This window comes from Phyllobates terribilis, unplaced genomic scaffold, assembly GCF_046119375.1.
Source record: "Phyllobates terribilis strain yellow unplaced genomic scaffold, ASM4611937v1 Scaffold_5__5_contigs__length_657084704, whole genome shotgun sequence".
In the NCBI taxonomy this organism is placed as follows: Eukaryota; Metazoa; Chordata; class Amphibia; order Anura; family Dendrobatidae; genus Phyllobates; species Phyllobates terribilis.
The window spans coordinates 601,477,534-601,501,711 of NW_027362765.1; the positions used below are offsets into that span (position 1 = coordinate 601,477,534).

General features: G+C 43.3%; 1 protein-coding gene across 4 annotated transcripts in view; it reads left to right on the plus strand.

The window, feature by feature from the left end:
- DLG5 (discs large MAGUK scaffold protein 5) overlaps positions 1–24,178 on the plus strand; it is a 291,149-nt gene that overhangs the window by 101,397 nt on the left and 165,574 nt on the right. For all 4 annotated transcript variants that reach the window (XM_073686034.1, XM_073686036.1, XM_073686037.1 and 1 more), the window contains 2 exons: positions 2,796–3,108; positions 13,055–13,285. In XM_073686034.1, the coding sequence (XP_073542135.1) occupies positions 2,796–3,108; positions 13,055–13,285 (544 nt within the window). The remainder of the gene's footprint in view (positions 1–2,795; positions 3,109–13,054; positions 13,286–24,178) is intronic.

Here is a 24,178-nt window from a genome sequence, read left to right on the forward strand (position 1 = left end):
TTTAGTATCGCTTTATTCTGAGAGCTATAACTTTTTTATTTTTCGGCTGATGGAGCTGTATGGCGGCTTTTTTTTTGCGGGACGAGATGACGTTTTCAGCGGTATCATTGTTATTTATATGTGTCTTTTTGATCGCGTGTTATTCCACTTTTTGTTTGGCGGTATGGTGATAAAGCATTGTTTTTTGCTTCGTTTTTTTTTTTTTTTTTTTTTACCGTGTTCACTGAAGGGGTTAACTAGTGGGACAGTTTTATAGGTCAGGTTGTTCCGGACGCGGCGATACCAAATATGTGTACTTTTATTGTTTTTTTTAATTTTTTTTTATAATAATATTTATTGATGGGTACATTATATTTTTATTTTTGGTGTATTATTTTTTTATAATATTTTTGCACTTTTTTTTTTTTTTTTTTTTTTCCACTTTCACACAGTTTATACACTTTATTACTTTGTCCCACTCTGGTACTTTCACTTTTTTTTTTCTGATCGCCTGCATGGCACAGGAATGGAGCACCATCCCTATGCCATGAAGGCTGTCAGAAGTGCACAGTGTGAAGATTGCTTGGAGATGCACTGCGCATGTCCAAGCAATCTTCCTGCTCTCTGGTGACCCGGATGTTGTCATGACTACATCGGGTCGTCATGGCAACACCCGGGAAGCCTTTGCAGACTGCGCTGGAAGCCGGAAGAGGAGGTGAGTATCGCCGATCACCTCCCCTTGCCCCCGCAATGCCGCGATCGACTTCGATCGCAGCATCGCGGGGGCTAATGTGCTGGGAGCGGTGCAGGACCGCTCCCTGCACATAGTACCGGGTGTCAGCTGTGACAATCAGCTGACACCCGGCGGCGATCGCGCCCGCACAGCCTGTGTGCGCGCGCGATCGCGATGACGTACTAATACGGGTCTGGCTCTTAAGTCCCAGGGCACAGACGCGTATTAGTACGTCAGATGTTATTAAGGGGTTAAAAAATGACATACCAAAAAGACAAAAACCGCAGCGTTGAAAATGCATGTAAAAAATGCACTCAAACACGCAATAAAAAAAAAAAAATAGGTAACCTAATTTACCGAATAGGTGCAGCAATGCTGCAGAAAATGTGCAAAATCAGAAACTCACCAATTACTCATTATTGGAACGTAGCCTAAAAGAACTTGGAAGCAGGTTGTTGTTATCTAACGATCAGCATGAAGACTGTTTCGCATCATAATCTGACACATCGTCCGGTGCAAACTTTGACCTTACGATTTATCTACATAAAATAAAGTGGATGGTATCAGGCTACATTTACTCATCTGTTTGTCACAGTCCAAGTACGGACTGTAATGTTTGGAGCGACCGCGGATCTCCTGATCCAAACTCAGCAGCTTCATAGGCATTTATAAGGCTGCCAAATTCTAGTCCTGTCACCCACGGCCGCTTCGTGCTTGAACTGTGACGTATGGGTGTGTGAATCTAGCCTAAGACATACATATCAAAAACATATACAACAAATAAATGAAATATGAACAATAGAGGATAATTAAGCATAACACTCACAAAAAGCAGGTAACCTAGAAAGACAATACACTCAGTTCCTTCCTATCATTAAAACCAAGTGGACCTAAAGCTCATGATTTAAGTTCTTTAGTTCGCCTTCTTCCTTATATATCCGGTCCCCATAGTACACTGGCACATAAGAACAAACCGTGGATACCACGTTCACTAGAGCCTTTATATTCTTCTGTTTCCGGACTGGGAAGATTTCCCTTTTGGGCACTTAGTCCTCCTATTTCTCCTCCCTCCTTTACATGTGCAGCCGGAGTATACTGATGAAGGTCATTTGTGACCGAAATGTTTACGTTATATTACTCAACCTTTTTTACTGCTATCACTATTAAAGATAAAATAAGCCTATTTGTGAGTGCCAATTCTCTATATTATATACCGTTGGTTTTGGACCCTACTTGTGCACCTAGTCCAGGAGTGCCATGATACCTATTTAACGTCATCTATGGTAGGACAATTAGACCAAGCAGGCTGCTCACAGTAGCACAAGCAATATGTGGTCTGGTGTTGTCGTGTGCAACTGCTTATAAGGTATTGCGGTACTCAGGAGCAATTGGGTAGCAAGTCATGGTGTGATTCTATCACTCCTTGTGAAATGAAAAACTTTAGGGCTAAAACAATATTTTAATGGAAAAGAAAAAGGAATCTTTAATTTTTTCATTCCAGTTTGTGATGATTCATGTGAAATAATTTTAAATACGTTAAGAGATGCACTTTTTCAATTCCATGATTTTGTGTGGGAACATGGGAACTGAATTGGCCCCGAAAAAATAGGTTTCTGACAATATGAAAATGTGAAAAAATTGCTGCTGAACTTAAAAGCCATGTAATGACCCAGAAAAATAAGTGGACATATTAAAAACTATGGCAAAATAAAGTAGACATATGGGAAATGTTACTTTTATATGTGGTATGACTATCTGGTTTAAAGACAGACCCATTCAAATTTTGAAAAGTGCATATTTTCTATTTACTTTACTAATAATTTTTTTTGTAAGTTTGTCTTTTTTTTTTTTTTATACAGTAAATTCAAAACATATTGATCTAAATATATTTTTATTGTAGAGTACAATGTGTCATGAAAAAAACAATCTCAGTCCCTTAATATGTAAAGACATTCCTAAGTTATTATTATGTAAAGTGACACATGCCAGATTTGAAAAATGAAGCTGCATTCTAAAGTCAAAAATAGGCCGCCATCAAGGGGTTAATTACGTACTATTGACATATGTTTTATAATCTACACAGGTACGATTCTATCCAGCAGGAACTGAATAAAGCCACATTACAGAACAAAGAGCTTCAAAGGGAGATTGAGCGGCTACAGGCAGAGGCCACACGTTTCAAGACCATGCAGCTTAAAGCTGTCAAGGATGCTGAAAAATACAAGGAAGAGAGAGATTCTGTATTTAATGAATATCGTTTAATTATGAGCGAGCGAGACCAAGTCATTAAAGAGATGGACAAAATGCAAACTGAACTTGAACTAGCACAAGGAAGGCTGAAAAATACATCAAGTGAGAAGAGAGTTGCAAGTGAAGAGATGGAAGCTCTCAGACAGGTATTTCTGCATGTATTCCAAATGATGCTGTGTATTATAGGGACCATACGGGATGTTTATTACTGCGGTGATTAACTATCCATTATTGGGTAGGACAAAATAGTCGTTAGTGCATGTACATATGTGAAAATAAATTGCGTGAATCACTGAGATAAATAATTGTTCCTGAGCATCCCATAGTTTGCCTGCTTATAGTCTCTTAACCCCTTAATGATCACCGATACACATTAAAACGGTGACTGCTAAGGGAACTTATTCCTTCATTGCTGTTTTAAGACTGCGATTGGGAATAAGGGTATTGCTATCCCCCAGAGTCCGAAAATCTCTGGAGTCTCACTCAGCTTCTTGGGGTAGTTGAGACCTTGGAGAACACGATCAGGGCCGGATTTTCCGGTCCCCGATTACGTGATCACAGTTAATCAATGAATAACGGCGATCAAGTAAAAAAAAAATAAAAAAAATAAAGCTATTAATTATTTTTCTCTCTTCTGACATGATTTACATGTCTGAGGAGAGAAAAATGATGTCCCCAAGCCTGCCATCCCACTGTCCCTCTTACTCCGTTCCTTGGCCCTCCACCTCCTCTTCCTGAAAAACTGATCATAAGCCTGTAATTAGTAAATCATTCCCTCCTGTGTCATCCCCTTAGTCAGATTAAATGTTTTTTTTATTGTACAATTTTTCTTTCTTTCATTCTTGGCGGTTAGGGTTAGGCTTAGGGGTAAGGTTGGGTTTAGGGTTGTGCTTAGGGTTAAGGTTGGGCTTAGGTTTAGGCTTGGGGTTAGGGTTGTTTTTTTTTTTTTTCAAAAGTTAAAAAATAAAAAATTATGACAATGTGACGATACTCGGTGCATACCCGAGCACCTGATACAAACTCGAGTTGTGAGCACTTGCTCTCAACACTAATGATGACATATTCAATATGACGACCTAATGTTATCAAATTCTGTGTAGTACCTTTTGGGTTCAAAATGCTCACTATACACTTGCATAAAATCCTTGATAGGTGCAGTTTCCAAAATGGGTCAGTTGTGGGGTGTTTCTGCTGTTTAGGCACCTTTGGGGCCCTGCAAATGCGACATGGTGCCCGCCATCTCTTTCAGCCAAATTTCGTGTTTCAAAATTGAAATATTGCTCCCTCCGCTCCGAGCTCTGTCGCCTGTCCAAACAGAACTTTTTGACTACATGTAGGGCATCGCCGCAATCGTAAGAAAGTAGGTAACAAACTATGAGGTCCATTTTTTCCCCTCACCCATGACAGCACACCTTGAGAGAGGGATCTGCCCCACCAAGGACAGGAAACCGTCTGAAATAAAAGGGCGGTACCTCTCCCTCGCTTCCGTTGGTTTCCTATCCTTGATGGGAACCGGTCTGAAGAAGATGTCCATACTTACCTGAGCCTGTTCCGGTGTGGAAGAGCGGACACCAGCCTGCACACCAGGTTCCAGCTTCCAGAAGTGCCGTCCACGGTTACCAGGAGCCGTGTCCGAGCGTGCGCAGGCGGTGAGGAGGGCTCCGGCTCCCCGCAGACTACTGCGCTGTCCTCCCTGCCGCAGGCTCCTGGCTGGCCGCACGCCGGGAGCGGCGTCTTCCGGGTGTGACGTGCCTGACGTCACGGCGCGGTGCACGCTGGGAGAGGCGTGCCCGATAACGTCGGAGGGCGGCACCCGGATCTAACATGGCGGTGCCCTGTAAGCGCTTGCCGGCCGGCTTTTCAAACCTTGGCCGGCGGGCGTCAGGAGGGGGGAGGACACCAGAACCGGAGGAGGTTCCGGATGTGCCCTATTTAAGGTGGAGGGGTTGTCCTGGTCAAACGCTGCCTATACTCATGCTTGTGGTATAGCGGCTATGGCAGACCAGGACAGCCAGGAGCAGCAGCAGCTGACCCCTCCATCTCAACAACGCCAGCGGAAGAAGCAGTCGGACGCGTCTCACACAGATAGCCGCTCCAGCAACCGTAGCGGCAGCCAGAGAAGTAAGGTGTCGGACGCTTCAAGGCCATCAAGAAGGGATTCATCTTATGTCCCGCCAAAGCCTCCAAATCCGGTACCCTTTTGTGACTTCAGGGGTGAGTGATATTCATGAATGTCACTTAATAGTAAAGGAAAGTTATTATGTGCTTCATTCCTTAGGAACCTAAGAAGAGTAGCGCCAAACAGAAGCACAGGGTTTGCGCCTTATGCCAAGTCCCCCTTTCCATAGATTGGCAGAAACAGCTTTGTGCTAGCTGTATTAACCAAACCATAGCGGAGAGCACCCCGGATTTTGCTTCTAATTTGAGGTCCGTAATCCGTACAGAGGTTCAAGATTCCCTGAAAGGCTTACTTAAGGGGAAAAAGAGATCCCATAAGGATATCTCCTCCGACCATGATTCATCCTCCCAGTCAGAGGATCTGTGCCTCAGTGATTCATCATCCTCCTCTTCATCAGTGGTAGGCCCTGTTTCCCTATTGAGGGTACTGATAAGTTGGTCAGAGCGGTCAGATCTACCATGGGGTTGAGGGAGGAGAAGGCAGCGAGGTCCCTGGAAAACATTATGTTCGCAGGCCTGGAGGAAAAAGAGACTCCTTTCCAGTGAATCCTAAAATTCAGATCCTTATAGACCGGGAATGGAGGAAGACTGAGAAATCGGGAGTGTTGCCCTCATCCTCTAAAAGAAGGTACCCCTTCGAGGATAGTGTCTCTGGGTCCTGGGATAAAATTCCTAAAGTTGACGGGTCTGTTGCCCGATCATCCAAAAAAATCGTCCCTACCCCTAGAATATTTGGGCAGTCTAAAGGATGCTCTAGATAACAAGGCAGATTCCTTCCTGCGTCACACCTGGGAAGCGGCGGCAGGGGGCTTAAAACCAGCAGTAGCTGGCACTTGTGTCGCTAGGTCACTCATGGTGTGGCTTCAAAAATTAGAAGACCAGCTCAAGGATAAAAAGATATCCAGAGGTAAAAATCCTCTCCAATCTACCTTTACTACAAGCAGCATCCGCTTTCCTTGCCGACTCCTCAGCGGATTCGGTTAAACTCGCTGCCAGGTCTGCTCACTTATCTAATGCTGCCAGACGAGCCCTGTGGCTCAAGGGTTGCCCAGGAGACCTGCAGTCTAAACATAAACTATGTTCCCTTCCTTGTGATGGTAAACTCTTGTTTGGCCAAAAACTGGACGAGCTTTTGGAGAAGTCTGGCGACAGCAAGAGAGGTCTCCCAGGGTTCACGGGGGACACAAAAAGGTCCTATTTTCGGAGGAAAAGATTTAACCGGGGTCGCCCTCCGGGATAAAGGAAAAGATGGGAGCCCAGATCTAAAAAAGACTCTGGTTACATGTTTGGGGGGCCATCCTCCAGTACCAAAAAATCTCCCCAATGACGCAGGGCTAGAGGCCGGGGGAAGGCTTTCCCATTTTATCCCAGCTTGTGAAGCCATTACTTCAAATCCCTGGGTATTGGGTATCATAAAGAATGGCCTAAAGATACTCTTCAGTCAAGTCCCTCACCGAACCTTCATGATCACTTCCAGGAGGAAGTCCAGGGAGGAGCAGATAACCCTAGAGTCGGAGATGCTAGATTTAGTCAACAAGCAGGCCCTTCACGAAGTTCCAAATTCACAATGGGGAAGGGGATTTTATTCCCCCCTATTTGTGATAAAAAAAAACATTTGACCATTATCAACCTCAAAAGTCTAAATCAGCTGATAGAGAACCAGACTTTCAAGATGGAATCAGTAAACTCGGCACTAAAATTCCTACACCACAATTGTTTCATGGCAGTTATCGACCTAAAAGACGCCTATTATCACGTCCCAATCCATCCAGAAGTACCTAAGGGTAGCCCTATTCATCCAAGGGGAATTGAGGCATTTCCAATTTACTGCCCTACCTTTTGGACTCTCGATAGCACCGAGATTGTTTACAAAGGTTATAGTGGAGGTGACGGCTTTTCTCCGAATCAAAAACGTGGTGATTGTTCCCTACTTGGATGACTTTCTGGTAATAGGGAAATCGGAGGACCACTGTTCCTCTCAACTTTTAGAGGTCAGGACAGCCTTACATCAGCTAGGACTGTTGATAAATATTCAAAAATCAAAACTATCCCCCTCAAGGACTCAGATCTTTCTCGGCTTGACCCTAAATTCCCAACTCCAATCCTTCTTCCTCCCGGAAGACAAGGTTTGCAAAATAATAAGCTTGGTCTCAAGGGCCATAAAGTCTCCAGTGATGTCTCTGAGAGGAGCAGTGTCCTTACTGGGCTCCATGACTTCCTGTCTCCCGGCAGTCAAATGGGCCCAAGGTCATATGAGGCTTCTTCCGTGGGAGGTCCTGTCAGCACAAAAATCCTTCAACGGACATTTAGAAAAAAGACTATCTCTTTCCTTGGAGACAGTAGACTCCCTCTCATGGTGGACAAACAGGGAGAATCTGACCTTAGGCTTGCAGTGGTCCAGACCAGTCGACCATACAATTACAACAGATGGAAGTGGCTCCGGCTGGGGGGGTCATCTAGCAGATCTCTCGGTTCAGGGGCTCTGGCTACGTCACGAAATAGGGACATCATCGAACCTAAAAGAGCTTTTGGCAGTGGAGAAATCCCTGATAGGCTTCCTTACCCACATACAGGGTCGCCATGTCCAGATCAGGTTCGACAATCGGACAACAGTAGCTTATATAAATCACCAGGGAGGAACAAGATCACTCTCCCTTATGGTAGTGGCAAACAGAATCCTGCAACTAGCAGAACAGCATCTCCCATCCCTCAGTGCTCTTTACATCCAGGGGTAAAAAATTCAAGGGCAGATTTCCTCAGTTCGCGACTCGCCACACTTTAAGACAAGGAGAGTGGGCTCTAAACCCGATAGTCTTACAACAGATTATCCAACTATGGGGGTCACTGGACATAGATTTGATCGCCACCAGGGCGAGCAGGAAGGTGGAGAGATTCTGTTCACTAGATCCAACAGAGAATCCCTATGCTGTAGACGCTCTCCAGATACCCTGGAAGTTCAGGAAGGCCTACGCTTTTTCGCAATACTAATGATCCTGGCAGTTGTGATAAAAATTTGGAAGGAGGGGGCAAGGATAATTCTGATAGCCCCCTTTTGGCCTAAAAGACCCTGGTTCTCCCTGCTTCGCCTAATGTCGGTCTCGGATCCCTGGGTCCTGCCAGACAGGCCGGGCCTTCTCATCCGGGGGCCGATGTTCCATGCACAAGCCAAAGGTTTCCATCTAGCGGCTTGGAATTTGAGAGGTTGTTACTGAGCAATAGGGGGTTTTCACCAGGCCTAGTTTCCACCCTATTCGGTAGTAGGAAGCCCATAACAACTAAGATTTATAGCAGAATCGGGGGAGAATTCCTGGTTTTTATAGACTCCCCGTTGTCGGATAAACCTCCAATTAAAGATGTCCTAGAGTTTTTACAGAAGGGACGTGACCTGGGGTTAGCTACGGGAACACTTAAAGTTCAAGTGTCCGCCCTAGGGGCGCTCTATAATTGCAACCTGACGGGGAACATGTGGGTGTCTAGATTCATTAAATCCTGTTCCAGAGCTAAGCCAGTTCGGGCTCTCACAGTTCCTCCCTGGGACCTGAATTTGGTTTTTAAACGCACTCTCTGGCGACCCATTTGAAACCCTGCAGGTTATCTCTCCAAAGTTCCTCACCCTCAAAACCATTCTCCGAGTGGCCCTAACATCGGCCCGTAGGGTGAGTGACCTGCAGGCCCCTTCTGTTGATCCCCCATACACCCAAATTCATGATGACCGGGTCGTCCTACGTACAGATCCAGCATACCTTCGGAAAGTAGTTTCCAGATTCCACTGTAATCAAGAGATTGTGCTTCCCTCATTCTGCAGTAACCCAAAAAATCCCGGGGAGGTTAGATTTCACAATCCAGATGTTAGAAGGGCTTTACTACAGTACATAGACATGACTAGTCAGTGGAGGAAGGACAACTCCTTGTTTCTGGTCTTTCAGGGGAGTAGGAAAGGGTCACGGGGTGTCAAAGGGAACTATTTCTAGGTGGCTTAGGGAGGCCATTTGTCTAGCTTGCATATCTACAGGTGTTCTGGCACCGGATGGTATTAAAGCTCATTCCACCAGAGCTGTAGCGACCTCCTGGGCAGAGAGAGCAGACGTCTCAATTCACCAGATATGTAAAGCTGCTACTTGGTCTGCACCATCCACCTTCTACAAGCACTATCGTTTGGATCTATCCTCCTCTGACCTTACCTTTGGGAGAAGGGTACTTCAGGCGGTGGTCCCTAACTAGGGTGTTCATGTTCTACAAAATTTTCTCAAGACGTGCTGTCAAGGGTGAGGGGAAAACACCAAGATTATTTACCGGTAGCCATTTTTTCCTGAACCCATGACAGCACCTGTAGTCCCCCCCCCCCCCCCCCCCCCCCCCCCGTCTCTTTTTCACACCCTGGTGAGCACTTTCACTTTATATATATATATAGTACTGACCAAAAGTATGGACACACCTTCTCATTTAAAGATTTTTCTGTATTTTCATGACTATGAAGATCGACTTCGATCGCAGCATTGCAGGGGTTAGTGTGCTGGGAGCTGTGCAGGACAGCTCCCTGCACATAGTACCGGGTGTCAGCTGTGACAATCAGCTGACACCCGGCTGCGATCGCGCCCGCACAACCTGTGTGTGAGCGCGATCGCCATGACGTACTAATAAGGGTCAGGTTCTTAAGTCCAAGGGCACAGACGTGTATTAGTACGTCATGGGCTTTAAAGGGGTTAAAAAACGCAACCCTCAAATACTTCAAAACTGTTGTCGGGAAATTTTTTAACACTTCAGTTTCTACACAGGAATTAATGCAAAGTGGAATGAAAAAAAATTTAAATTTTACCTCTAAAATCTAGCTTTAGTCCTACATTTTTTTTCTTTTGCAAGGGGTAACACCAAAACACCAAGGTTACTTACCTGTAGCCGTTTTTTCCTGAACCCATGACAGCACACCTTGAGAGAGGGATCCGCCCGAACACATGTGGAATTATATACTTAACAAAAAAGTGTGAAACAACTGAAAATATGTCTTATATTCTAGGTTCTTCAAAGTAGCCACCTTTGGCTTTGATGACTGCTTTGCACACTCTTGGCATTCTCTTGATGCTCTTCAAGAGGTAGTCACCGGAAATGGTTTTCACTTCACAGGTGTGCCCTGTCAGATTTAATAAGTGGGATTTCTTGCCTTATAAATGGGGTTGGGACCATCAGTTGTGCTGTGCAGAAGTCAGATGGATACACAGCTGATAGTCCTACTGAATAGAATGTTAGAATTTGTATTATGTCAAGAAAAACGAGTGGCCATCATTACTTTAAGAAATGAAGGTCAGTCAGTCCGAAAAATTGGGCAAACTTTGAAAGTGTCCCCAAGTGCAGTTGCAAAAACCATCAAGCGATACAAAGAAACTGGCTTCCATGAGGACCGCCCCAGCAAAGGAAGACCAAGAGTCACCTCTGCTTCTGAGGATAAGTTTATCCGAGTCACCAGCCTCAGAAATCGCAGGTTAACAGCAGCTCAGATTAGAGACCAGGTCAATGCCACACTGGGTTCTAGCAGCAGACACATCGCTACAACAACTGTTAAGAGGAGACTTTGTGCAGCAGGCCTTCATGGTAAAATAGCTGCTAGGAAACCACTGCTAAGGACAGACAACAAGCAGAAGAGACTTGTTTGGGCTAAAGAACACAAGGAATAGACATTAGACCAGTGGAAATCTGTGCTTTGGTCTGATGAGTCCAAATTTGAGATCTTTGGTTCCAACCATCGTGTCTTTGTGCGACGCAGAAAAGGTGAACGGATGGACTCTACATGCCTGGTTCCCACCGTGAAGCATGGAGGAGGAGGTGTGATGGTGTGGGGGTGCTTTGCTGGTGACACTGTGGGGGATTTATTCAAAATTGAAAGCATACTGAACCAGCATGGCTACCACAGCATCTTGCAGCGGCATGCTATTCCATCCGGTTTGCGTTTAGTTGGACCATCATTTATTTTTCAACAGGACAATGACCCCAAACACACCTCCAAGCTGTGTAAGGGCTATTTGACCAAGAAGGAGAGTGATGGGGTGCTACGCCAGATGACCTGGCCTCCACAGTCACCAGACCTGAACCCAATCGAGATGGTTTGGGGTGAGCTGGACCGCAGAGTGAAGGCAAAAGGGCCAACAAGTGCTAAGCATCTCTGGGATCTCCTTCAAGATTGTTGGAAGACCATTTCCGGTGACTACCTCTTGAAGCTCATCAAGAGAATGCCAAGAGTGTGCAAAGCAGTCATCAAAGCAAAAGGTGGCTACTTTGAAGAACCTAGAATATAAGACATATTTTCAGTTGTTTCACACTTTTTTGTTAAGTATATAATTCCACATGTGTTAATTCATAGTTTTGATGCCTTCAGTGTGAATGTACAATTTTCATAGTCATGAAAATACAGAAAAATCTTTAAATGAGAAGGTGTGTCCAAACTTTTGGTCTGTACTGTATCTCTCTGATTTAAGGGCATAAAAATTCAAATTTTGAAAATTGCTAAATTTTTTAAATTTTCACCAAATTTCTGTTTTTTTCACAAGTAAACGCAAGTGATATCGAAGAAATGTTACCACAATCATGAAGTACAATATGTCATGAAATAACAATCTCAGAATCACTGGGATCCATTGAAGCGTTCCAGAGTAATTACCTCATAAAGTGACAGTGGTCAGAATTGTAAAATTTGACCTGGTCATTAATGTGCAAACAGGCTTGGGTTGTAAAGGGGTTAAAATGGCCTCACTTTTTGGGAGTTTACAATACATAGGCGCCTCAAAGTCCATTTAAATCTGAATAGGTTCCTAAAGAAACAGGTTTTGTAAATTTGTTGAGAAAATGAGAAGTTGCTGCTAAGCTTTTAACCCCTCTAAGTATCCTAACAAAAAAAATAATGTTTAAAAAATGATGCTGATTTAAAGTAGGCATGGAAAATGTTATTTACTAATTATTTTGTGTGGTATAACTACCTGATTTAAGGGTATAAGAATTTAAAGTTTGAAAATTGCAAATGTTCATTTTTTTGTCAAATTTTTGATATTTTCATAAATATACGCAAATCATATCGACCAAAATTTACCACTAACATGAAGTACAATATGTCATGTAAAAGCAATCTCAAAATCAGTGGGATCTGTTGAAGGTTGAAGCGTTCCAGAGTTATTACCTCATAAAGTTACACTGGTCAGATTTCAAAAATTTGGCCTGGTCATTAAGGTCAAAATTAGCTCCGTCACTAAGGGGTTAAAGGGAGCCGGTCATGTCCCAAAATGCTATAGGGTTAATTTGCAGATTATTAGCGTTCTAAAGCTGACCCGCTGCCGCACTGAAAGCCAGTACTGATGCACTGGTGAGCCGGCTGTCAGTCAGTGTTGGGTGTGGTTGCAGCTGCCACTCAATATGTACTGAATGTCGACTGCTGCCACGCTGGCTGCGCCTCTATGATGAAAGCCGGAAGGCTGCTGGGAGGAATAAAGTTAATTTCCTCCCAGTAGCCGGCCTTTCAGTGCGCGGCCCCACGGCTTTAGAATGCTATTAACCTGCAGATTAACCCCATATCGTCAGGTTAATAGCGTTTTAGGACACAACAAGTTCCCTTTAAGATTTACAAATGCCTGTCTTCAATAACATAGGAAGAATGCAAGAAGGCTGTGTGATGCTGCAGTTCTCTTTTCCAACCGGTTTGTTAGAAGTTTGCTTTGACTGAAGAGAAAGATCAGCTGATTGCAGATTGTTTTCAGCACACTGCACAGTTTTACACCTACATCAGCCCAAATCTACAAAAATAAAGGGGAGGAAAAGCACCAACTTTGGACTTGATTTCTATCGAACACTAAAACTACTACTGAAATGTAATAGTGTGTGGTGGTAGAAATAACGAGAATAAAATCTTTACTTGCTTTATCTTCTGTGGCACAGGAGCTAAACTCTGCCCTTGTGGAACGGGATAGGGCCATTTTTGAAAGGAATGAGCTGTTAGAGAAGTACTGCCATGAGGTGAAGGACAAAGCAGAAGCGCAAAAGAATTTGGACCAAGCCTGTAAAGACATTGAGACTGTGAAGGAAGAACGGGATGTGGCAAGGAAGGAAAGGACTGAGGCCATCATACAGAGGGACCACCTACTGAGAGAGTACTACCAAGCCAGACAGGTACTCAATACATTTTGGTGTACATGTTGGTCGCATGACTGCATTTCTGTGCTCCTCACCTTTGCTTTATTCTTGGTAGTCTAAGCTTTCATTTGAAGCACTACTGTTTCGCTGCTGTACATTCAAGGTAGAAGGTGACATAGGAGGTAACCGACAAAACAAAGGGGGGAAATAAAGAACAATAGAAGGTATTAAAGTAAGAACTAAAAGGGTAGCACATCAGTCCAACAAGGAAAAATACAAATATATACAATGTGACAAGTAAAACAGTATGCCTGTAACAAGGCCAGTAAGAGACCTTGTATGGTTAAAGGTATGTGAATAAAAGATAAGGAGAAAGAAGGAAACAAAAATAACGGTAGATGATAAAGGCAGGGAATGATTCTCCCATGACCACTGCCTCACTGTCCTCTCTGGTGACGATACAGGACAGACCAAGAAAAGCATTTATTGTGCTTGTATTACTTTGTATTCAGTAATTTATTTATGCTGATTGTTTATTGGAGAAGGTAAACCCTCCAAATGAAGCAGCCAAAGTTTCAGGGAAGAGCAGGGATTCAAGCTTCTGCTGCATTGACTAGGTGTCTCAGAATAAATACTCAATAAGATTTCATAAAAATGTCACTGATGTACAGTGGCATGTAAAAGTTTGGGCACCCCTAGTGAAGGGGTTGAAGATGAAATAATCTCTAAAAGGCCTAAAGTTAAACATGACACATTTCCTTTGTATTTCAGGGGAAGAAAACACTACATTTTCATCTTTTACATTTTAAAAATGACAAATAGAAAAATGGGCCTTTGCAAAAGTTTGAGCGCCCTGCATGGTTAGTACCTAGTAACACCCCCTTTTGCAAGTATCACAGTCTGTAAACACTTTTTGTAGCCAGCCAAGAGTCTTTTAATTCTTGTTTGAGGGATTTTCATTCATTCTTCCTTGGAAAATTTTTCTAGTTCTGTGAGATTCCTGGGTCATTTTGCATGCACTGCTATTTTGAGGTCTAGCCACAGATTTTCAGTGCTGTTCAGATCAGGGGACTTTGAGGGCCACTGTAAAACCTTCATCTTGCACCTTTTGATGTAGTCTATTGTGATTTTGCCTAGTGTTTAGGATCATTATCCATTTGTAGAAGCCATCCTCTTTTCAACTTCAGCTCTTTTACAGATGGTGTTATGTTTGCATCAACAATTTGTTGAACTTTCATTGAATCCGTTGTTCCTTCTACCAGTGAAATGTTCCCCGTGCCATTGGCTGCTACACAACTCCAAAGCATGATTGATTTACCACCATGCTTAATGGTTGGCGAGATGTTCTTTTCCTGAAATTCTGTGCCCTTTTTTCTCCATACGTACCTTTGATCATTCTGGCCAAAGTGTTCAATTTTAACCTGACCGGTCCACAGGACTTGTTTCCAAAATGCATCCGTTAGTTTGGATGTCTTTTGCATACTTCTGACACTGAATTTTATGGTCAAGACGCAGGAGAGGTTTTTTCTAATGACTCCATGAAGGCCATATTTGTGCAGGTGTCTCTGAACAGTAGAACAATGTACCACAACTCCAGAGTCTGCCAAATCTTTCTGAAGGTCTCTTACAGTCAAGTGGGGGTTCTGATTTTCCTCTCTCGCAATTCTACAAGCAGCTCTCACTGAAATTTTACTTGGTGTTCCAGACCTTATCTTGATCTCCACTGTTCCTTTGCTGTCTTCTTTAAGCCTTCTCCTGCTTTATGGGCCTCCACCATTTTCATTTTCAGAGTGAAAATGCTTAGAGGAACCATGGCTGCTGTTTTTGGCACAAGGTTAGAGGAGGCTGAGCTTTTATAAAGCTTGGAAATTTACTTCATCTGGCCTTTCCTAACGATGATAGTGAACAAGTCATAACCCTAACAGGCTAATTAAGGTCTGAAACCTTGGTCAAAGTAATCTAAGCACACAAATCTCAAAGGGTGCCCAAACTTTAGCATCGGCCCATTTCCCTTTTTGTAACTTTAAAAATGTGTCAAAAATTTTTTTTTTTTTTAAAAAAATGCGTGCATGTATATGTATGTATATGTATGTATATGTGTGTGTGTGTGTGTGTGTGTATGTGTATACAGTACAGACCAAAAGTTTGGACACACCTTCTCATTTAAAGATTTTTCTGTATTTTCATGACTCTGAAAATTGTACATTCACACTAAAGGCATCAAAACTATGAATTAACACATGTGGAATTATATACTTAACAAAAAAGTGTGAAACAACTGAAAATATGTCTTATATTCTAGGTTCTTCAAAGTAGCCACCTTTTGCTTTGATGACTGCTTTGCACACTCTTGGCATTCTCTTGATGAGCTTCAAGAGGTAGTCACCGGAAATGGTCTTCCAACAATCTTGAAGGAGTTCCCAGAGATGCTTAGCACTTGTTGGCCCTTTTGCCTTCACTCTGCGGTCCAGCTCACCCCAAACCATCTCGATTGGGTTCAGGTCTGGTGACTGTGGAGGCCAGGTCATCTGGCGTAGCACCCCATCACTCTCCTTCTTGGGCAAATAGCCCTCACACAGTCTGGAGGTGTGTTTGGGGTCATTGTCCTGTTGAAAAATAAACGGTGGTCCTACTAAACGCAAATCGTATTGAATAGCATGCCGCTGCAAGATGCTGTGGTAGCCATGCTGGTTCAGTATGCCTTCAATTTTGAATAAATCCCCTACAGTGTCACCAGCAAAGCACCGCCACACCATGACACCTCCTCCTCCATGCTTCACAGTGAGAACCAGGCATGTAGAGTCCATCCGTTCACCTTTTCTGCGTCGCACAAAGACACGGTGGTTGGAACCAAAGATCTCAAATTTGGACTCATCAGACCAAAGCACAGATTTCCACTGGTCTAATGTCCATTCCTTGTGTTCTTTAGTCAAAACAAGTCTCTTCTGCTTTTTTCCTGTCCTTAGCAGTGGTTTCCTAGCAGCTATTTTACCATGAATGTTAGAACCTTGCTGTTAGGTTTTTTTTCCTTTGCTGGTCACATGACCTTGTTGGTCTATTTAATCCTGCTCCGCCCTTCTGGCTTTGCTGGACTTCATTGTATATCTACTTTCTAGCTAGCCTGTGCTCTGTATCTAACTCTGTTAGTTTGCTTGGTCTACGGACCTCTATGTTCTATCTATTTTGTTTGTTCGTCTGTCTGCTACTATTTCTGTTAGGAGGTGTCCCATATTCCTCCCAGTCCTTAGTACTTGTAGGGATTCCCTCCCCACATCTATAGGTCTCCGTACAGACTAGATTAGGACTTTAGCAGGTCTGATCGCAGGATCAGGTTCCCTGTTACATCGTAGGGATTCAGCTGAGTCCTATAGTAGGGACAGATCTCCTCTCTTTCCTTAGCTTTGGTAGCAGAACATAACAGTAAGTCCAGCCAGCAAATTCTCTAAGGAAAGATTTTTCTGTTCCATCATGGTGTCGGTTCAGGATTTGGCTCATCGCCTGCAGGGACTCTCTCTGGAGGTGGCCGAGCTCCGTCAGCACGTGAGTAACTGTCCTGGAGCACATTTCTTGGAGCCTAAGGTATGTTTGCCGGATTTATTTTTTGGTGAACACCGAGAATTTTTTTCATTTAAAAATGCTTGCTTATTGTATTTTCGTTTGAGACCTAAGTCCTCTGGGGATGAATCCCAGCGCGTAGGGTTCATAATGTCACTTTTGCGCAAAGAGCCTCAGGAGTGGGCCTTTTCTTTGCAACCTAGTGATTCAGGCTTCAGATCAGTGGATAGTTTTTTTTCTGCTTTGGGACTATTATATGATGATCCTGACCGTGTCGCATCAGCTGAGACTGAGTTGAGACGTTTAAAACAAGGATCGGGTAATGTGGAAAAATATTGTACACATTTTCGTCGTTGGTCCACTCAAACAGGGTGGAACGATTCTGCTCTGAAAAGTCTATTTCTTGCTGGGCTCAGTGAAAGGGTTAAAGACCTGCTAATTGCTTATCCTACACCTGAGGATTTGCAACAGGCTATGCAATTAGCTATACGGGTGGATAGAAGACTGCGTGCTAGGGTTAATGAGAGCAAATCCTCTGCTATGTCAGTTTCTGGTTATGATAATGTGTGTATTAACAGTGGTGAACCGATGGAGATTGGATCGGTGGCACCTCGCTCTCAAGAAAAAGACCGTCGTTTTTCGGAAGGCTTGTGTTTCTATTGCGGAAAATCTGGTCATTTGATTAAAGGCTGTGAGCTTCGTATGAAGAAAGAAAAAAAAAAGGTCAGTCACGCCCGTATTGCCTGTTTAAATTCCAAGGGTATATTTTTAGCTGCTTCCACGATTGCTCAGAAAAAATTGATGGAATTTCGGGTGTTTGTTGATTGCGGGTCTACACTGAATGTAATTGATGGGGGATTCGTGGAAAAACTCAATTTAAAACCTGAACCTTTATCATCCCCCATTGCTGTGGTTTCTGTGGATGGCTCCCCTTTGAAGAATATTACTCTCAAGGTCAGTGAATTTCCTCTCACTATTAATGGTGTTCACCATGAGAAATTGGATTTGGTAGTGTTGAATAACTTGCCTTCTCCAGTAATATTGGGTTTGCCCTGGTTAAAATTTCACAATCCTGTACTGGATTGGTCTACCAGTGAAATTAAATCCTGGAGCCATAAATGTTATGACAAGTGTTGTAACGGGCGTATTGCAGCTTTGGATAGGGGAGAATTGCCTGTTCCTATTCAGGATTTTTGGAGAGTTTTTTCTGAGAAAGAATCGCAGGTTTTGCCTCCCCATAGAGACTATGATTGTTCTATTGAATTTGTCCCTGGAGCGACTCTTCCTAAGAGTCGTTTATTTAACCTTACTATTCCTGAGAGGAAGGCTTTGGAGGAATACATACAGACAAGCTTGGCCGCCGGTCACATTAGGCCCTCTAAGTCTCCTGTGGCGGTTGGATTTTTTTTTGTAAAAAAAAAGGACGGCGGTTTACGTCCTTGTCTGGATTTTCGTGAGATTAACAAAATTACGGTACGCAATCCTTACCCACTGCCATTGATTCCTGATCTGTTTAACCAGTTATTGGGGGCCAAGTGGTTCTCTAAAATTGACCTTAAGGGGGCATACAATCTGTTGCGCATGAAGGAGGGTGATGAATGGAAGACTGCTTTTAACACTCCTGTGGGTCATTTTGAGAATCTGGTTATGCCTTTTGGTCTTACTAATGCTCCTGCATTTTTTCAGAATCTGATTAATGACATCCTTAGACCTTTGATCGGTAAAAATGTGGTTGTGTATTTGGATGACATTTTGATTTATTCGCCAGATCTGGAGTCTCATTGGCGGAGCGTGCGTGAGGTATTACAGTTATTAATGGACAATTCGCTTTTTGCTAAGCTGGAGAAATGTGAGTTCGCTGTACAGAGAATTAGTTTTTTGGGCTACATTATCTCCAGCAAAGGTTTTGAGATGGATCCGGTTAAGGTTCAGGCTGTGCAGGAATGGCCTAGGCCTATTGGTTTGAAATAGATACAGAGGTTTTTGGGTTTCGCCAATTACTATAGAAAATTCATAAAAAATTTTTCTAGTATTGTCAAACCTCTGACTGATCTCACCAGGAAAGGTGCTGATGCGGTTCAGTGGTCTTCTGAGGCCATTGAAGCTTTTGTGTATCTCAAGGAGAGGTTCACCTCTGCTCCCATCCTTATGCAGCCTGATGTTACTAGGCCGTTTTTGGTTGAGGTTGATGCTTCCTCTGTGGGGGTTGGCGCAGTATTGTCTCAGGATAACGGGGATGGATTACATCCCTGTGCCTTTTTTTCAAAAAAATTTTCGGAGACTGAACTGAATTACGATATTGGTAATCGGGAATTATTGGCTATTAAACTCGCATTTGAACACTGGCGCCACTTCTTGGAAGGTGCGGAATTTCCCGTTCAGGTTCTTACGGATCATAAAAATCTGATATATCTTGATGCTGCCAAGCGCCTGAATGCCCGTCAGGCTAGGTGGGCACTGTTTTTCTCGCGGTTTAATTTCTCCGTTACTTACATCCCTGGTACTAAGAATGTTAAGGCGGATGCCTTGTCTCGCAGTTTTTCTCCCATAGTCGGTGGTGAGAAAGAGGAGAACATTTTACAAGAAGGTGTTGTGATAGCTGCTTTAGACTCCGTTTTGGAAGATGAGATTCTTAAAGCTCAGGAGAATGCCCCATCTAACACTCCTCATGGGAGGTTGTTTGTGCCTGGGACCTTTAGGAGAGATTTGTTTGTTGAGTGTCACGAATCTCGGTTGGCAGGTCATCCCGGAATCTCTGAGACCAAGAGACTGGTGGGTCGCAGTTTTTGGTGGCCTGGATGGCAGAAGGAAGTCATTAAGTGGGTGCGCCAATGTACTATATGTGCTAGATCTAAGTCCTCACATACTCCTGCTGCGGGGTTGCTTTGTCCTTTGGAGGTCCCCAGTGCTCCTTGGACACATTTGGCTATGGACTTTATAACTGACCTTCCCCCCTCTGAGGGTTTTACTGTCATCTGGGTGGTCGTGGACCGTTTTAGCAAGATGTGTCACTTGGTTCCCTTCGTCAAACTGCCCTGCGCTAAAACTCTCGCTAAGGCCTTTGTCAAGGAAATTGTCAGACTTCATGGCGTTCCTACTGACATTGTTTCTGATAGGGGTCCTCAGTTCGTGGCTCGTTTTTGGCGTGCCTTTTGTGACAGGTTGGGAATTCATTTGTCGTTTTCGTCCGGATATCATCCTGAATCTAATGGCCAGACAGAAAGGAAAAACCAGGATGTTGAGCAGTTCTTGCGTTGTTTTGTGGCAGACAATCAAGAGGGGTGGTCTGAGTTTCTGCCACTTGCCGAATTTGCTCTGAACAATCATACATCTTCTTCTGCTGGTTGTTCGCCTTTTTTTTGTTGTTCTGGGAGACATCCGTCGTTTGGGTCGTTCTCCAAGTTGGGATCTGCCGTGCCTGAGGAGGAGAATTTTTCCGGTGATTTGGAAAGAGTTTGGACGGATGTGCGTGGTAATCTTCAGGAGGCCAACAGAAAATCTAAAGACTACTTTGATAGGAAACGACAGGAGGTTTTGTTCGCTGTTGGTGACATGGTTTGGTTGTCCTCTAGGAATCTGCGGTTGAGGATTCCTTCTAAGAAATTGGGTCCCAAGTTTGTAGGGCCCTTTAAGGTGCTTCAGGTTGTCAACCAATCTGCTGTTAGGTTGGAGGTTCCTACCTCCTGGAGAATTAATCCGGTCTTTCATGTCTCTCTGTTAAAAAAAGCTGTTGAGTCGGATGGTGACGCCTCTGCCTCTGTTCCTCCGGTGGTGGAGGACGGGGAATATGAAATTTCTCGCATCCTTGACTCTAGACGGTATAGAGGTAGTTTGCAGTATCTTGTGGCCTGGAAAGGTTTCGGACCCGAGGATAACTCTTGGGTGAGGTCAGATGATGTTTCCGCCTCCAGACTTATCAGAGCGTTTCACAGGAGATTTCCTGATAAGCCTGGTCCTAGGGGATCCGGAGGATCCTCTTAGAAGGGGGGGTACTGTTAGAACCTTGCTGTTAGGTTTTTTTTCCTTTGCTGGTCACATGACCTTGTTGGTCTATTTAATCCTGCTCCGCCCTTCTGGCTTTGCTGGACTTCATTGTATATCTACTTTCTAGCTAGCCTGTGCTCTGTATCTAACTCTGTTAGTTTGCTTGGTCTACGGACCTCTATGTTCTATCTATTTTGTTTGTTCGTCTGTCTGCTACTATTTCTGTTAGGAGGTGTCCCATATTCCTCCCAGTCCTTAGTACTTGTAGGGATTCCCTCCCCACATCTATAGGTCTCCGTACAGACTAGATTAGGACTTTAGCAGGTCTGATCGCAGGATCAGGTTCCCTGTTACATCATAGGGATTCAGCTGAGTCCTATAGTAGGGACAGATCTCCTCTCTTTCCTTAGCTTTGGTAGCAGAACATAACAATGAAGGCCTGCTGCACAAAGTCTCCTCTTAACAGTTGTTAAGTAGTAGAGATGTGTATGCTGCTAGAACTCTGTGTGGCATTGACCTGGTCTCTAATCTGAGCTGCTGTTCACCTTTTCTGCGTCGCACAAAGACACGGTGGTTGGAACCAAAGATCTCAAATTTGGACTCATCAGACCAAAGCACAGATTTCCACTGGTCTAATGTCCATTCCTTGTGTTCTTTAGTCAAAACAAGTCTCTTCTGCTTTTTTCCTGTCCTTAGCAGTGGTTTCCTAGCAGCTATTTTACCATGAAGGCCTGCTGCACAAAGTCTCCTCTTAACAGTTGTTAAGTAGTAGAGATGTGTATGCTGCTAGAACTCTGTGTGGCATTGACCTGGTCTCTAATCTGAGCTGCTGTTAACCTGTGATTTCTGAGGCTGGTGACTTGGATAAACTTATCCTCAGAAGCAGAGGTGACTCTTGGTCTTCCTTTCCTAGGGTGGTCCTCATGTGAGCCAGTTTCTTTGTAGCGCTTGATGGTTTTTGCAAATGCACTTGGGGACGCTTTCAAAGTTTTCCCAATTTTTCGGGACTGATTGACCTTCATTTCTTAAAGTAATGATGGCCACTCATTTTTCTTTACTTAGCTGCTTTTTTCTTACCATAATACAAATTCTAACAGTCTATTCAGTAGGAAGATCAGTATCCACATGACTTCTGCACAACACAACTGATGGTCCCAACCCCATTTATAAGGCAATAAATCCCACTTATTAAACCTGACAGGGCACACCTGTGAAATGAAAACCATTTCCAGTGACTACCTCTTGAAGCTCATCAAGAGAATGCCAAGAGTGTGCAAAGCAGTCATCAAAGCAAAAGGTGGCTACTTTGAAGAACCTAGAATATAAGACATATTTTCAGTTGTTTCACACTTTTTTGTTAAGTATATAATTCCACATGTGTTAATTCATAGTTTTGATGCCTTCAGTGTGAATGTACAATTTTCAGAGTCATGAAAATACAGAAAAATCTTTAAATGAGAAGGTGTGTCCAAACTTTTGGTCTGTACTGTATATATATATATATATATATATATATATATATACTCACTCACACACACTAACTATATACGTGTATGTATATACATCTTTAACTTTAGGCCTTTTAGAGATAATTTCATGTTAAACTTGCTCAACTGTTCATAATAACAGTCATTTTGACTAGGGGTGCCCAAACTCTTACATGCACAATGAGTTTAGTTAAAAAACACTTTCCAAAAGTTCCTTGTATTTTTTTTTTCTTAGGTAGTTTTTAGGAGAAATATTCCAATAATGTAAATGAGATATTAGGGAGACACATATTCAGCACACTGTAAGCATTGTTCACTATGCTGAAAAATGGACCGCACATCCTAAAAATCATACGTTTATCTAATGCCGCTAGGGTAAAATACATATACCTGAACATGAAGTTCTTAGTTTAACAATCTGATCTGACTGTATAAAGCCCACTGCCACGTCACGGCAAACCTCTCAGTGACTCCTAACTTTTTGTAGCCTTGAAAGAGCGGCGCCGTGAGCTAACCACCGCCACAGTGACAATACACCGGCAGGGCGGATGGCCTGGCGCCTCTCAGCATCCATGCTGCGAGTCTGAGTCCTCATGACTCCAGGCCACGCCGCCCCACAAGCACAAAACCACAGCAACAATGACCACAGGACCGACACCCAGTGAAAGGAGCCATGTAGATGCACTTGTGATTTAGTCAATTTTGCACCTTGAGCTTAGTTGAAAAACAACCACTAACTACCAGAATACCGTTTTTTTGTAAGATAGCACTTCGGACTTTCGACAGTTTGATAAATTTTCATGGAAGGGGGAATACACTTTTGCCTCACTAGATATTCCTGCATTCCGCATTCACTTGCAGTTACAGCTGTCCAGTACCATCTAGATAATTACAGTATATATTCTAGTGATCTCAAATATTATAATATTACTACTGTGTTAAAGAAGCACAACTATTTAATGTTCAATTCTCTTTTTTTTTTTTTTTTACAAATAGTAGGAGTACCAATGGGTGCTAAATTCTCCCCCTCCTTTGCCATACTGTATATGGCTTGGTGGGAGGAGAAATTCATTTTTCACCCTGACAACCCTTTCTCCACCCACGTCAGGTGGTATGGTCGCTATAGAATCATAGAATGGTAAAGTTGGAAGGGACCTCCTGGGTCATCTGGTCCAACCCCCTGCTCAAAGCAGGATTCACTAGATCATCTCAGACAGATGTCTGTCCAGCCTCTGTTTGAAGACGTCCATTGAAGGGGAACTCACCACCTCTCGTGGCAGCCTGTTCCACTCATTAATCACCCTAACTGTCAAAAAGTTTTTTCTAATATCTAATCTGTGTCTCCTCCCATTTAGTTTCATCCCATTGCTTCTAGTCTTTCCTTGTGCAAATGAGAATAAAGATGATCCTTCTACAATGTGACAGCCCTTGACATATTTGTAGACAGCTATTAAGTCTCCTCTCAGTCTTCTTTTTTGCAAGCTAAACAGTCCCAAATCCTGCAACCGTTCCTCATAGGACATGGTTTGCAGACCAGTCACCATTCTGGTCGCTCTTCTCTGAACTTGCTCCAGTTTGTCTATGTCTTTTTTAAAATGTGGTGCCCAAAACTGTACACAGTATTCCAGATGAGGTCTGACCAAAGAGGAGTAAAGACCGATAATGACTTCACGTGATCTAGACTGTATGCTTCTGTTAATACATCCCAGAATTGTATTTGCCTTTTTTGCTGCTGCATCACACTGTTGACTCATGTTCAGTCTATGATCTATTAGTATACCTAAGTCTTTTTCACATGTACCGTTGCTTAGCTCTATTCCTCCCATTCTGTATATGCTTTTTTCATTTTTATTGCCCAGATGTAGTACTTTGCATTTTTCCCTGTTAAAAACCATTCTGTTGG